Here is a 13,942-nt window from a genome sequence, read left to right on the forward strand (position 1 = left end):
TTAGCCTTGTGTTATCTAAAGATTTTATTATTTTTCCTCTTCTTTTCCAAGTGAGAGGAAGGGGGATAAAGAGACAGACTACTGCATACACCCTAAACAGGATCAACCCGGTGACCCCCATCTGGAGCCAATGCTCTACCCATCTGGGACCGTGCTTTCAACTAAGCTATTTTTAGCACCTGAGGTGGAGGTTCCATGGAGCCATCCTTAGCACCCAGGCCAATGCACTTGCTCCAATTGAGCCATGGCTGTGGAAGGGGAAAAGAGAGAGAGAGAGAGAGAGAAAGAAAGAAAGATGGGGAAGGGTGAGGGGTGGAGAAGCAGATGCTCCCTACTCATGTGTTCTCTGAATGGGAATCGAACCCAGGACATCCACACACCAGGCCAAAACTCTACCACTGAGCCAACTGGCAAGGGCCAATGGGTATATTTCAATACATTTTTATCAAAGGATGAAAGAAGGCAGGAAGGCAGGAAAGCAGAAAGGAAGGAAAGAAGGAAGGAAGGAAGGAAGGAAGGAAGGAAGGAAGGAAGGAAGGAAGGAAGGAAGGAAGGAAGGAAGGAAAGAAGGGAGAGAGGGAGGAAAGGAGGAAAGAAAGGAGGGAGGAAAGAATGAGGAAGGAAAGAAAGAAGGGAAGAACGCAGAGAGACAGAAAGAGAAAAATAAAAAAAATATCTGTTAAATTCATTAGCATAATTTGACAAGTTGTGAAAACTCAAAAGTTGTGGAATCAATAAACAATGAATAAGATGAAATAAAATCAGTTTTGAATTCATTGGTTCTTGTTCTTCAATGACAACAAGTTTGATGTCCCAACCCTACGGGAAGTGGTGACTTAGGGCCATCCTGGAGGTGGAGTGAGCAGCCTGTTGGAAAATGGCACTTCCTGTCTTTAAGATGCACTGTGAGCAAGCCAGTACAGCTGTGCTGGGCAAACACATCTGAAAAGAGAGGAAGGAGGCATTTAGCTTTCAGGTACTAAAAAGAATAAATACATAAACTATTTTTAAAAAACGAAAGTTTGTATGTAAGTAATAATTAGATGTATTTAAGTGGCCATTTTGTTATGTTTGAACCATTCTGTAGATTTTTTTTTTTTGACCATAGATTATAGATAGGCTGGAACTTCCCTAAAATTGAAGAAGAGATGGACAGGAGGAGGAACCAGGCAGACTTAATTAAAAATGCACAGAGGTGGTTTTGGCTCTGGCAGGATGGACCCCAGGGGTGGCCACAGACAGGACAGCTTTTCTTCCACACCTAGTTTGAAACCTCACTATTCTGTAACCCTCCAACTCCTGATTACCCACGGGCTTTTTGTGTCCAACTATGTAATCGTAACCATATCTCTCTTTCACATTAAAAACCATCATTAAGGCCCTGGCCGGTTGGCTCAGTGGTAGAGTGTCGGCCTGGCATGTAGAAGTCCCGGGTTCGATTCCCGGCCAGGGCACACAGGAGAAGCGCCTGGGTTCGATTCCCGGCCAGGGCACACAGGAGAAGCGCCCATCTGCTTCTCCATCCCCACCCCCTCCTTCCTCTCTGTCTCTCTCTTCCCCTCCCGCAGCCGAGGCTCCATTGGAGCAAAGATGGCCTGGGCGCTGGGGATGGCTCCTTGGCCTCTGCCCCAGGCACTAGAGTGGCTCTGGTCGCAACAGAGCGCTGCCCCGTAGGGGCAGAGCGTCGCCCCTGGTGGGCATGCCGGGTGGATCCTGGTCGGGCGCATGCGGGAGTCTGTCTGACTGCCTCCCCGTTTCCAGCTTCAGAAAAATACAAAAATACAAAAAAATAAAATAAAATAAAAAAACAAAAACCCCATCATTAAAAAAAAAAATCAAATGACCCTCTTCACCTAAACCTGTCCTGTTCTCCCCAATGGTGTCTTTCAAGCTCACATAGGCTAAATAAACACATAAGATCCATGACATTATCAGAGTGAAAGGGCCAAGGAGGCCTGTATTGGATGTACCTCTGGGGCACACAGACTTCAACTCACTAAGACTCAGAATCCTTATTTTGAAATGCAGACAATTTTGCCTTAGGAGACTAAAAAGAGAGGTTATAAAATTTTCACTGAAGTGCTGTTCATATAATGGGCTCTTGAAAACAACAGCTAAAATGATTATTTCCTTGCCCTCTGGCGTTGCCCACAGATGTACCTAACTCACTGTGAACATATCCAATTCGGTCTTCTCCAAAGTACAGTGCCAGATCCATTTTCTGTCTTCAAAGTCATTCAGGCCTTGGCTGGTGCTGAAGGCGATAGAGTGTCAACCCGGAGCACTGAGGTCACCAGCTCTACCCTGGTAGCTTGTTATAACCATGGTCAGGACATGTATGAGAAGCAATCAGTGGGTACACAACTAAGTAGAACAATGAGTTGATCTCTCTCTCTCAAAGAATAAAAGAAAAAAAAGGTTGGTAAATTTGCCCTGGCTACATAATTTGATCAGCTAGAGAACTGTCCTAATACACAAAGGTGGTTCGATCCCAGGTCAGTACACATACAGGTACAAAGTGTTTCTCTCTCTCCCTTTCTTTCCCTCTAAAATCAGTAAGTAAATTAAAAATAAATAAACAAAGACATTCAAATAGAGAATGTGTATTAGTTCTAAATGTGATAATCTCTATTTTCAATATTATTCATATGACCATTAGAATAGAATTGCTTTTATTTTTTAATTGTTCAAGAACTGAAAACTGTCATTTCATATTTAAAGGAGAGTATGCTATCAATTGACCTAGAATTTGATGCTGGATGAATTTGTGTGCAAAGTTTGTAATTCCCCCTTAAGCCCAGTACAGTTCCAGGCCTGTAGAGAAGAACGATCCTTTAGGATAGAGAGAGCTGACTTTGCTTGTGGAAGGCTGCCCTTAGGCCCAGATGCCATCCTGTTTTCCTCTCCCCTTCACAGATGACAGCAAAACTCGGTTCAGCAGCGGTCCACCCTCAGCCATGCTGGGCAGCCTCTTGGATGACCAGCACTGGCATTCTGTCCTGATTGAGCGGGTGGGCAAGCAGGTGAATTTCACCGTGGACAAGTACACGCAGCACTTCAGGACCAAGGGAGAGGCAGACGCCTTAGATATCGACTATGAGGTGAGTTGGTGCTCCCTGTAGAAACCCCCAGGTGCCTGTTCCGGATCAGTATAAAAACCAGTAAACAGAAGAGCAATAGGAAAATACTTTATCTTTGGGCTTCTCTTCTCCATCAAAACGCAGGCAGCCTACGGTGGGGAAGTCTGAGGAAAGATTCTGCCCAGTGAGTGTGGCTAAAGGCTGAAAAATAATGGTGGTTAACCCACAAGGCATCTGCTAACCATGTAAAATTTTAAATTGTTTGGTCTCTTAGCTAATTCCGTCCTTCTTTTTCCAAAAATTAAATCACATTAGCTGCAGAAATGGAAGGTATAAGGATTATACTAACATAATGTTACATCAATTATATCTCAATAAAATAGTAATTACACATAAAACCCAAAGTAATCTAAAATATGCACTGTAGAAACTTGTTTTAACCTTTAATTCCAAGCAAACTTTTGACTGATACACATAAACAATTGTTTCTTTTTTACAGAGGAGGGACAATGGTATGTACCAATGCTACAAAACAAAGAAGGTTGTGCAAAATTCTGCAAAATGGAAGCCAGAGTTAACCATCTTTTCTGGTCATTCAATTTAAAAAAGTATACATTGTGCCCCTACTGTATCCCAACCAAGCTCTATTCTAAGCAATAAAAGAGATTACTGAGGCCGAGTTCCTGTGCTAGAGAAGCTTAGAATCTAATAGTCAGAGTCTGATCTGGAATGACTGGGACAGAACAAGGACGGAGAACCTACTCTGGAGAGCAGCACTGGGCACTGTGAGGGTCCTGGGGAGAAGACACTTAGCTCAAACTAGAAGGTAGGCAATAGGCTGCCAGCAGGGGACACTGCAGAATCTCAGAAGAAGTGCAGGGTTGGCCTGAGGAGGAAGGTCAAAAAGATAGGCCAGGCCAGAGAGCTTGCTACAGAGCCCAGGGCATGATTGTCATGGTCCAGTGTTTATGGGGTTTGAAATAAGGGACAGGCAGTTGAGTTGGAGATAGCTACTACTGACTCAGGGGGGCTAACTGGTAACTTTCAAGAATTTTTGTAAGCTGGTTGGTCAACACAGCCATTATTAAAAATTAAGTTATATAAACTTAGAATTAAATAAAGTACTTTAAAAATAATAAAGTTATTGGTTCTTAATAATTTTACTATATAATATCTCGCCATCACTCATCTATCTATATGTACTCAAGGTTTCCTACTTCTGCCATACTGTGTGGTGGAAATGCACTCTATTAGGCTGTTAGGCTGCATGTTTTCCTAACTCCATGTTCAGCACCATTCCTTCGATAGCTTGAAATCCACCATGGTGGGGATATGTACACGAGGCATATTGGCTAATACTATAAATCAAGTTTTGACTTGTTTTATTGATTGTCTAGACTAGTGATAGAAAAACTACAGCTTGTGGGTCAAGTTGGGCCTGCTATCATCCAGTCTATGTGTTAAGAAAAAATTTAAATTTGTAAAAGGTTGTCAAAAAATTTAAAAAAATAGAAAAAGATATGTGACAAAGACTATATGTGATTACAGATAAGAAAAGTTCAGTGAAAATTCAATGAACGCATTCTTTAAGAATTAATTGGTTATACGGAATTTACAATAAAGATTATTATGTTTTGTATATTGTGTCTATATATTGTTTATATCAGTAAAATAATCTTATATTTATTTACTTACACAGATATACACACACATACATACATGTGTGTGTGTTGGGGGCACTGTGAATAATCAGATTTTAAATCTTTATCAACACATCACGTGAGGAAGGGATAGTGTGAGATAAAACAGGAATGAGGGAAGACCCAGGTGTTGCTGGGCCATGTGAGTCTTGTTAGAGAACCAAAATTATGGGGGATGAGAAGCTACAAAATGATTTTTTTCTTTTTAAGTGAGAGGAGGGAAGATAGTGAGACAGACTCTTGCATGCACCCCAACTGGATCCACCAAGAAACCGCTGTCTGGGCCAATGCTGGAACCAATTGAGCCACTGGCTGTGAGAGAGGAAGAGAGAGCATGAGAGAAGCAGATGGTCACCTCTCCTCTGTGCCCTGACTTGGGATTGAACCTGGGATATCCATATGCCAAGCCAATGTTCTATCCACTGAGCCAACCAGCCAGGGCCTACAAAAATTGTTTTTGCAGGATGGTGACATGACTAGTTTTATGTTTTAGACTAGTAATTCTGAATATGTTTTTCAGGAGCCATCCCAATTAACATTCCCTGGAAATCTGTTAAAAATAAATATGCTCATGTTCCGCCTAAGCTTACTGAATCATAATCTCTGGAAGAGGGGCTCAGAAATCAGTTTAAAAAGCCCTCCAGGTCATTGTGATAGACCCTCACATTTGAGAACCACTCTTTCAGTGCAGTTACTCTGAAGCAGTTATTCTGAAGCTGAGACTTCTGGATAGGTGAATGGAGGAGGTTGCTGGACAGATGGTTGAAAATCTTGTTACAAGACAAGTTCAATCACTATTCGGATATTGAATAGTGGAGGTGTAGAGGAGTAATTGTAAAATTAAGATCTGTCTTGATTGTTATTTAATCACTGTCATAAGCTATAGGAAAGATTTTCTCTTTTGATCTTAATCTTAGTTTAGAATGCTGAGAATAAGATATGGCATTCATTAACTTCAGAACAGAATTTGTCATTCTCTGACTCCAAATGAAAAAGACTCAATAGACTTTTTTTTTTTTAGTTGCTTATAACTAGATGTCTATGGCCTGACCAGGTGGTGGTGCAGTGGATGAAGGATTGGACTGGGACACAGAAGACCCAGGTTTGAAACCTCAAGGTCGCCAGTTTGAGCATGGGATCATAGATGTGATCCCATGGTAGCTGGCTTGAGCCCAAGGTCGCTGGCTTGAGCAAGGGGTGACTCGCTCTGCTGAAGTCCCCCGGTCAAGACACATAAGAGAAAACAATTAATGAACAACTAAGGTGCCGCAACAAAGAATTGATGCTTCTCATCTCTCTCCCTTCCTGCCTCTCTGTCCCTATTTGTCCCTCTCTCTGTCTCTCTCTTTCTGTCTCTGTCACACACACAAAAAAATGACTAGACGTCTATGGATATTAATCATTCTCATATTTCAACTTTGTTTTGGTGATAAGAAAAAAAGAGTATATACAATATTGCAATTTTCTGAAAGCAAAGAGATATATATCTTTTATGAACTTGAGGATGACCAAAAACATAAAATAATTTTTAAGTCTCACCACTCTCACCACTCACCAATACCTTACCTCTAACGGCATAAATTGATTGTAAAGTTTACCTAGTTACCTGCTTTAACATTTATCTTGGAGATCATGACAATCTGCCTGTAGTCTCCTGTGTGGAAAATCTGTAGGCAATCACAGCTGAATAGTACTGAAGTGAGTGTCAGTATTTAGGGAAAAATTTCCAATGAAGACACAATGCATGACATGGGAACAGATAATTTTTAGGGACTGCCTGAATTTCTTTGTATCTCATAAAAAGGGTTCCCTAGTAAAACAAAGAAACAACAAAAAAAACCCACACCTTGTAATGTTCCCACGAAGCAACTTCTGCTTCACAAAATCCAAGTCCCTTCCAGAGTGCTTACCAGCTAGCTCAGATGATCATAAGTGGATAAGTGGAGACAGATGGACCGGGACAGTGATGCTGGACATTGGCGCTACTGGAATGCAGGAGGTATGCATCAGGAGCACTCTCAGAACAGCATTTGATGCTTCCCAGTAAGGTCACGTGGAAAAGAAGAGCACTGGGGACTGAAAGCTTGAGTTCCAGGTACTCCACCACTAATCAGTTATGTAAATCTGCAAAGTGAAAACACTCAACTTCTGTTACTCAGACGCCATATCAGCACTCATTGGAAGGAATAGAGCTAACTTTTATTGTATAAGAGCCTGGCTCATCAATCAGAATCTGGGTAAGGATTCACTTCTGCCATGGTCCCATCTGTGCACATCTGAGCACTGGACACCGCCAGCAAGAAGGATGGCTGAACTCAGGTGCCCTGGTCCCATTGACCAATTGTCAGAGCTTATACTACTGTTCTAGAGCTATGCCCTATCAGATTCTATCTCTGGGCTGGTTATGTTATGCAAATCTATGTTCCTCTTTAGATTTTAGCATGATATGATAATGTTTGGCAAGAAGATACGGTAGCTTTCATTCTTCTTTCTTGGGCCCCTTTAAGGATATCAATCAAGCAGCATAATGTTTTTCTCTGAGGCATCTACTAGGACATTGACCACCTGTCGTATCTGCAGGTGTCTGCTACCAAGAAGACAAATTCTGACAATGGCTCAGAGAATCTTTCATCAAACTAAAATGAAAGGCAGAAAATATATTCTTTTGCTTCTCATTGGAATGTCACCCCAGTTCCCATCACTCAGGCCATGTGACTGTCCCTACATACTTGTGAGGGACACTACAGCAGCTTACCTCAGTTCCCGCCTGGAGCAGGAGGGCTTCGGAAAAGAGAGATGTTTAGGATTGTAGACATTTTGTTTCTCTGAGATTCTTATATAGTTTATAAGTTCTAAATACTGAAAAGGCATTTTCCAAAATAAAAAACTGTAATTTAATAAGACTTGTTAGTAAAAAAACCCAACTAGATTAAATTAAAACCTCCAAATGATTAAAATTACATGTGTGTCTGTATATATCTATTTTCAAAAATAAGTTTTATCAAAGTTTTAAAAAATATGAAGTAGTGTTTTTAAAATTAAATATTGTGGGAAGTCTTTATAGTTATGATGTAAACTTCAGAAACCTGGAAGTACAACATATGAACAATTTTGTCCATCTAAAAATTAAAAATATATTCATAATCCACAAAAATGCATATATAATGACATCACCTCCCAAGTAACTTGAAAACATACAAAATGTAATTAATAAATAAAAAATTCTACAAATTATTTGTAAAAAGATAACTCACTAGACAAATAGATAAAGAGCATGACTATTAAAAATACAACTTCTCAAATACATGAAAAGATGATCAACCTCCATCAAGAAAAGAAATGCAAATTTATTGTACAATAATATCTTTATTTTAGATTGACAAAAACTTTAAAATGTTGTTATGGACATGAAGAAATAAAAATATTTCTTACATTATTTGTGGGACTGCATCTTTTTAACTGGCTTTATTAGGGTGACATTGGTTAATAAAATTATATATGTTTCAGGTGTATATTTTGATGATACATCATCTGTATATTGTACAGTGTGTTCACCACCCCAAGATTTTGTTCATCACCATTTATCCCCCTATCCCCTCCTTCACCTGTTCCCACTGCACCTCCCCTGGCAATCATCTCCCCATTGTTGTCCATGTCCATGAGTTTTTTTCTCTCCATTTTTCTTTTTCTCTCAATCCATCCACCTTCCTTCCCAAGTCCCACTGCCAGCAGCTGTCAGCCTGCTCTCTATCTATGAGTCTGTCTCTATTTTGCTTGTTAGTTTATTTTGTTCATTAGATCCCACATATAAGTGAAATCATATGGCACTTGACTTTTTCTGTCTGGCTTATTTCACTTTAGCTTAATGCCAGGGCAATATCTTTTAAAATTGAAAAAACACACATTTTAACCCAACAATTCTGTTTCTTGCAATTTATTCTACACATAAACAAATGTGTGCAATGGGCAATATTTTAGGAATACTAAAATATTAGAAACCCCCCTAAACTTCACCAAAGGGGGTTAAAATATTATGGCAACTCCATAGGGAAACAGATCCTCCCGGGTGTCAGATGATCTTGCACTACCCATATAAGCCATGTAGCCAAAGGCTTACATGACAGCTGGTCTGGGTCTAGGAGGCACCTTGGGATTCTCCTGACACTCAAGTGTAAAGGAGGCCTGCAATGAGCAGCGTTGTGGTCATCTGACCTGTTTTGTTTTGGTGTTGGTGTGCACAACAAGGATCATGAGCATCTGCCATGTTTGGCTACTCTTCCCTTTGCTGTCTGTATAAACATAAAATCATCTGAATTGAAAGGTTTCACCTTTAATTTTTTTTGTTTGTTTGGTTTTTTAAGTAAAATAAAGGGGAGGCAGAGAGACAGACTCCCGCATGTGCCCCAAAGGTGATCCACCTGGCAAGCCCCCTATAGGGTGATGCTCTGCCCGTCTGGGGCTTTGGCTCTGCTGCTCAGCAACCAAGCTATTTTAGTGCCTGAGGCAAGGCCATGGAGCCATTCTCAGCACCCTGGGCCAACTTGCTCCAACTGAACCATGGCTGTAGGACGGGAAGAGAAGGAAAGAGAGAAAAGAGATGGAGAGGGCTGGAGAAGCAGATAGTTGTTTCTTCTGTGTGCCCTAACTGGGAATCAAACCAGGGGCATTCACATGATGGGTTGATGATGTACTGCTGAGCCAAGTGGTCAGGGCCTCTCTTTTACTTTTACTATCCATCAGGCAGGACTTGGACTTGAGCTCACCATGTTAACTGTGTGTGCTTGAGAAACTCAAGTGGAAGCATTATGCATCCCTTAAATAGAGGAAGGCAGCCCTACCTGTTCTGACATGAACCAGCTCCAATATTAATTGTTCAATGGAAAAAATCAAGGTGAAGTGAAGTATAAATATTACCTGTGTTTAAAATAATACAAAAGGATATATAGACTTGAAATCACAGAGGCAGAGAAAAACATCTGGAAGTATACTAAAAACATGTGTAAGGCAGATTATAAGAGAGTAAGGTCAATGAAGAAGGAAGCTTTATATTGCTTCTAAAATTTTGAATGTTTTATGACACACAAAATAAGCATTTTAAGAAGAAACCAGTGCAATAGAACACATGATTTAATGATATTGCTTATAATGGCTTCTAAAATTGCACCTCTGATTTTTATAGTCTTTTCCAAAAACATATCACTTTATTATATTATTAAATTTACTTATTTGTAATCATTTCTCTCATCATCTTCACCCTAGCTATCAAAATTAAGTTTATCATAAGGGTGAGATATTCCTTTTTTTTACTTATACTTATTTCGATGAGATTATGTCTAGTACATAACACACACTCAGTATTTCTTAAGTAAATGAAGAAAGCTTTCTTTTGTGAATATAATATATCAGTCCATGCCCTACTTTTCATAAGAAGTTCCTAATAGGTCCCCTATGCTCAGAGGTGACCCCTTCTGCCATCCTCACTTTAACTGACATTGCCTCTCTTAGAACTCACACATGATTAAAGGACTGGCCAGACATAGACAGCTGTGTATTTGGTAATGTACTTTTCTTTTTTTCCAAAGTAAGAAGCCTGGGGCAGGGAGGGGGGGAGGGAGGGGGTGACCCACTCCTGCATGCGCCCTACCAGGATCCACCCGGCATGCCCACCAGGGGGCGATACTCGGCCCCTCTAGGGCGTTGCTCTGCTGTAATTGGAGCCATTCTAGCACCCATGGTGGAGGCTGTGGAGCCATCCTCAGCACCCAGGGCCAACTTTGCTCCAATGGAGCCTTGGCAGCTAGAAAGGAAGAGAGAGATAGAGAGAAAGGAGAAGGGGAAAAGTGGAGAAGCAGATGGGTGCTTCTTCTGTGTGCCCTGACCAGGAATCAAACCCGGGACTTCCATGCACTGGGCCAACGCTCTACTGCTGAGCCAATTGCTGAGCCAACTGGCCAGGGCCTTGTATTTGGTGATTTAAATAACTGCAGATCACTAAGAAAACTGGTTTTTAGATCAGATGATAGTATAATTATTATTGACCCTTTTTTTCCTTTGGAGAATCCGTTGCAAAGTTAAAGTGGAAGGCCTTCACAGAGAAAAATATATAGAAGAAAATAAAATAAGGGGAAAAAATGAACAGATGCACATCAGAAGTAATAAAAAAAAGGAATAAAGTTTTTCTATTGAATATCATTTGTGATTTTGTTTAATCCCTTAAACAGCCTTGTGAGGGAGCTTATGATGTCCCATATTACAAACATAAAATCAAGACAAGAAACCAATTTGTCTCTCATCCTTATTTCCCAATAACCAGAATAGCAACAGCAAGGTTTGAGACCCAGCTCTGTGCTGTCATTGGACTGGAGAGCCTTCTCATAACTGGGTTTTCTCTCTGCAGGAAGGTTAATCACTCAAGATACAAGTTGGTTCTGGCCCTTATCATGGCCTTTGCCTGAATTCAAGTCTTAAAACTGCATTACTTGGGGACCATTATATCTTTATAGATTTAAACTCACAATGTGATTTGTGGACTTGTAATTGTATGTTTGATTAAGTTTTATAACAGTGAAATGGAATATAAAGGTTTCTTTTAAATGTATATATATTGAAAGTAGACTAATTTTGTGGAACATAACTGAGGAACTATTTTCTTACCAGTATTATATACAAAGAAATCATTATTTTTAACAAGAACTAAAAAAAAAAGAAAAACAACATATAAAATTCCTGTTCTATTTTTGCTAGCTGAGGGGGGTGGAATATGTTTTATTTATCCAATATGGCTTCTAAGGCTTGCTGGGCTGGGCTACATTATTGAAATCATCAGCAAATTGGTATAAAGTCAGCCAGGCTCCAGTCAAATGCTTTCAGGGCCTGAGGCAGGCATGTGAACACAATCCCACATACCAGAAGTCTAAATATTTGAAGAGTTAAAAATAAGCTAACAAACTTTTGAATAAAATATGCTTTCCTCTCCTGTTTTGACAAATGTACCTTGACAAACACATCCCACACGCCCAAGCCTTGTCCATGCTGTCAGCAGCTGCCCTGTGGCCATTGCTCAGCCCTACGGGTCTATGTGCCACATCCAGGAGGACAAGGAGGGAAGAGGATAGGTCAGGGCTCAAAGTCATCTCAGAGCTGTCTTGGTAGGGACCTCTGAGATGCTGTGAGGGAGCCTCTAACTTCTCAGTTTTTATCAGGAGCTATTCTTGCTTGGCCATATGGGAGATACTGAAGTGAGGATTTCTAATGAACTTCTTGAATAAATATTGAAATATACATGATTTAAATCACTGTTTAAATAACCTAAGGTAAAAATGTTGTACATTAGGCCATGGCCAGTTGGCTCAGTGGTCAAGTGTTAGCTGGCATGTGAATGTCCTGGTTCAGTTCCTGGTCAGAGCACACAGGAGAAGCTCCCATCTGCTTCTATACTCCCCATCTCCATCTTTCTTTGTCTCTCTTTCTCTTCCTTTCCTGCAGCCATGGTTCGATTGATTTGAGCATGTTGGCCCCAGGCACTGAGGATGGCTCTCCGGAGCCTCCACCTCAGGTGCTAAAAATAGCTCAGTTGCAGTTTGGCCCCAAATGAGCAGAGCATTGACCCCAGATGGGGGCCGCTGGGTGAATTCTGGTTGGGGCGCATGCAGGAGTCTGTCTCTCTATCCCCCTCTCCTCTCATTTAAAAAGAAATATTGTAGCCTGACCTGTGGTGGCACAGAGGATAAAGCATTGACCTGGAACACTGAGGTCGCCAGTTCAAAACCCTGCACTTATCTGGTTAAGGCACATATGGGAGTTGATGCTTCCTTCTCTTCCCCCCTCCTCTTTTTCTCTCTCTCACTCTCCTCTCTAAAATGAATAAATTTAAAAAGTATTGTACATTTATTCTGACAAAAATTATATATGAATATATGTAAAATTATATATATATATGTATATATAGACCAAATTAGACTATGTTAGCATCTAATTTTTCTGAGTCTGAAAAAATGCCTATTTGAAGACAGGAGCCATAGGCTCACAACTGATCACATTTGGACCAAGAGCAACACTAACAATAATTAAAAAAAAAAAAAAAGATCTGCACACAGCCAGTAAAGTCTTAGCCTGCATGCATTCAGGGGCAGAACCTGCTTGTAGCTTGGGATCCAGGGTAACTGGCAGAACAATAGGAGCAACTGGTTTATGCCATGAAGAAAATAGTGGTAGGGTCAGCTGCTCTACTGTCCATCACCTCTCCTTCTTTCAGTCAGGGACGGGAGAAGTTCACCAAAGGGTGTATATAATAGCACAGTCTGTGCAGAACTCAGGGGACCCCGAGGATAGGAAACTTTCAGTTTGGAAAATGGGAAAGTGTCAGGCACACTGGGACATGTAGTGCACCTTAGCCTGGCCTGATTCATTGACAAGATTACTCTCTGGAGCCAAAAACAGGAGCTATAGGCCAGCCAGCATTGCATTGTGGGCAGAAAATGAGGCTCTAGTAGAAGCCCAGCACCCGCATTTCTCAATGATGTATCCTTAATCAAGCTGCTACTCCTCTGCTGGCTATTGTTTCTTCAGTATAAAGTGGAGCAAACTATAATATCTGGCTCAAAAATTAAAAAACAAACAAACAAACAAAGAACTAGAAAGGAAGGTCTAGGAAGCATGACCAATATATAAAACCAATCAATAAATGTCAGTATTGTTCTTACTAAAGTGAACTCTTTTCTGAGAGATTGTTGAGGCCAAACTGAACTGAAACATAAGGGATAGCAGCTGGGCTGAGGTCGGAAGGTGCTGCGCAGTCGCAGTCGTGGGAGTGTGCGGGGCCAGGCAGGAAACACGGCGGGGGGGGGGGGGGCGCTTGTCCACGGGAAGGCTTTTCAGATTGAGGTCTCCTTGGATGGCTCTGGGACCTTGGAAAAGAAACATAGGTATTAACAAAACACTTGATATCAACAAAAATAGTTGGGGAAATCAAGATGGTTCTTTTTGTGTGTGTGTGATTCCCCCCCCCCCACTATTTTAATTCATGCTCATATTTAAAACTCAAAAGATTTCCCATGAAAATTGAGGTTTCTGGTTTCATTTGAAATGGCAGAAAATGAACCCTCCTTTGATGCTATTCTTCCAGAAGGGCTACGGACTCCGTGTTGCTCAGCAAACCAAGCC

General features: G+C 40.9%; 1 protein-coding gene across 3 annotated transcripts in view; it reads left to right on the forward strand.

Annotated features, from left to right (window-relative positions):
• The window catches only part of CNTNAP5 (contactin associated protein family member 5), an 855,485-nt gene that overhangs the window by 372,531 nt on the left and 469,012 nt on the right, over nucleotides 1-13,942 (forward strand). For all 3 annotated transcript variants that reach the window (XM_066345536.1, XM_066345539.1, XM_066345538.1), the window contains exon 6: nucleotides 2,917-3,101. In XM_066345536.1, coding sequence (XP_066201633.1) covers nucleotides 2,917-3,101 — 185 coding nt within the window. The remainder of the gene's footprint in view (nucleotides 1-2,916; nucleotides 3,102-13,942) is intronic.

Source organism: Saccopteryx leptura, chromosome 7, assembly GCF_036850995.1.
Source record: "Saccopteryx leptura isolate mSacLep1 chromosome 7, mSacLep1_pri_phased_curated, whole genome shotgun sequence".
NCBI classification, from domain to species: Eukaryota; Metazoa; Chordata; class Mammalia; order Chiroptera; family Emballonuridae; genus Saccopteryx; species Saccopteryx leptura.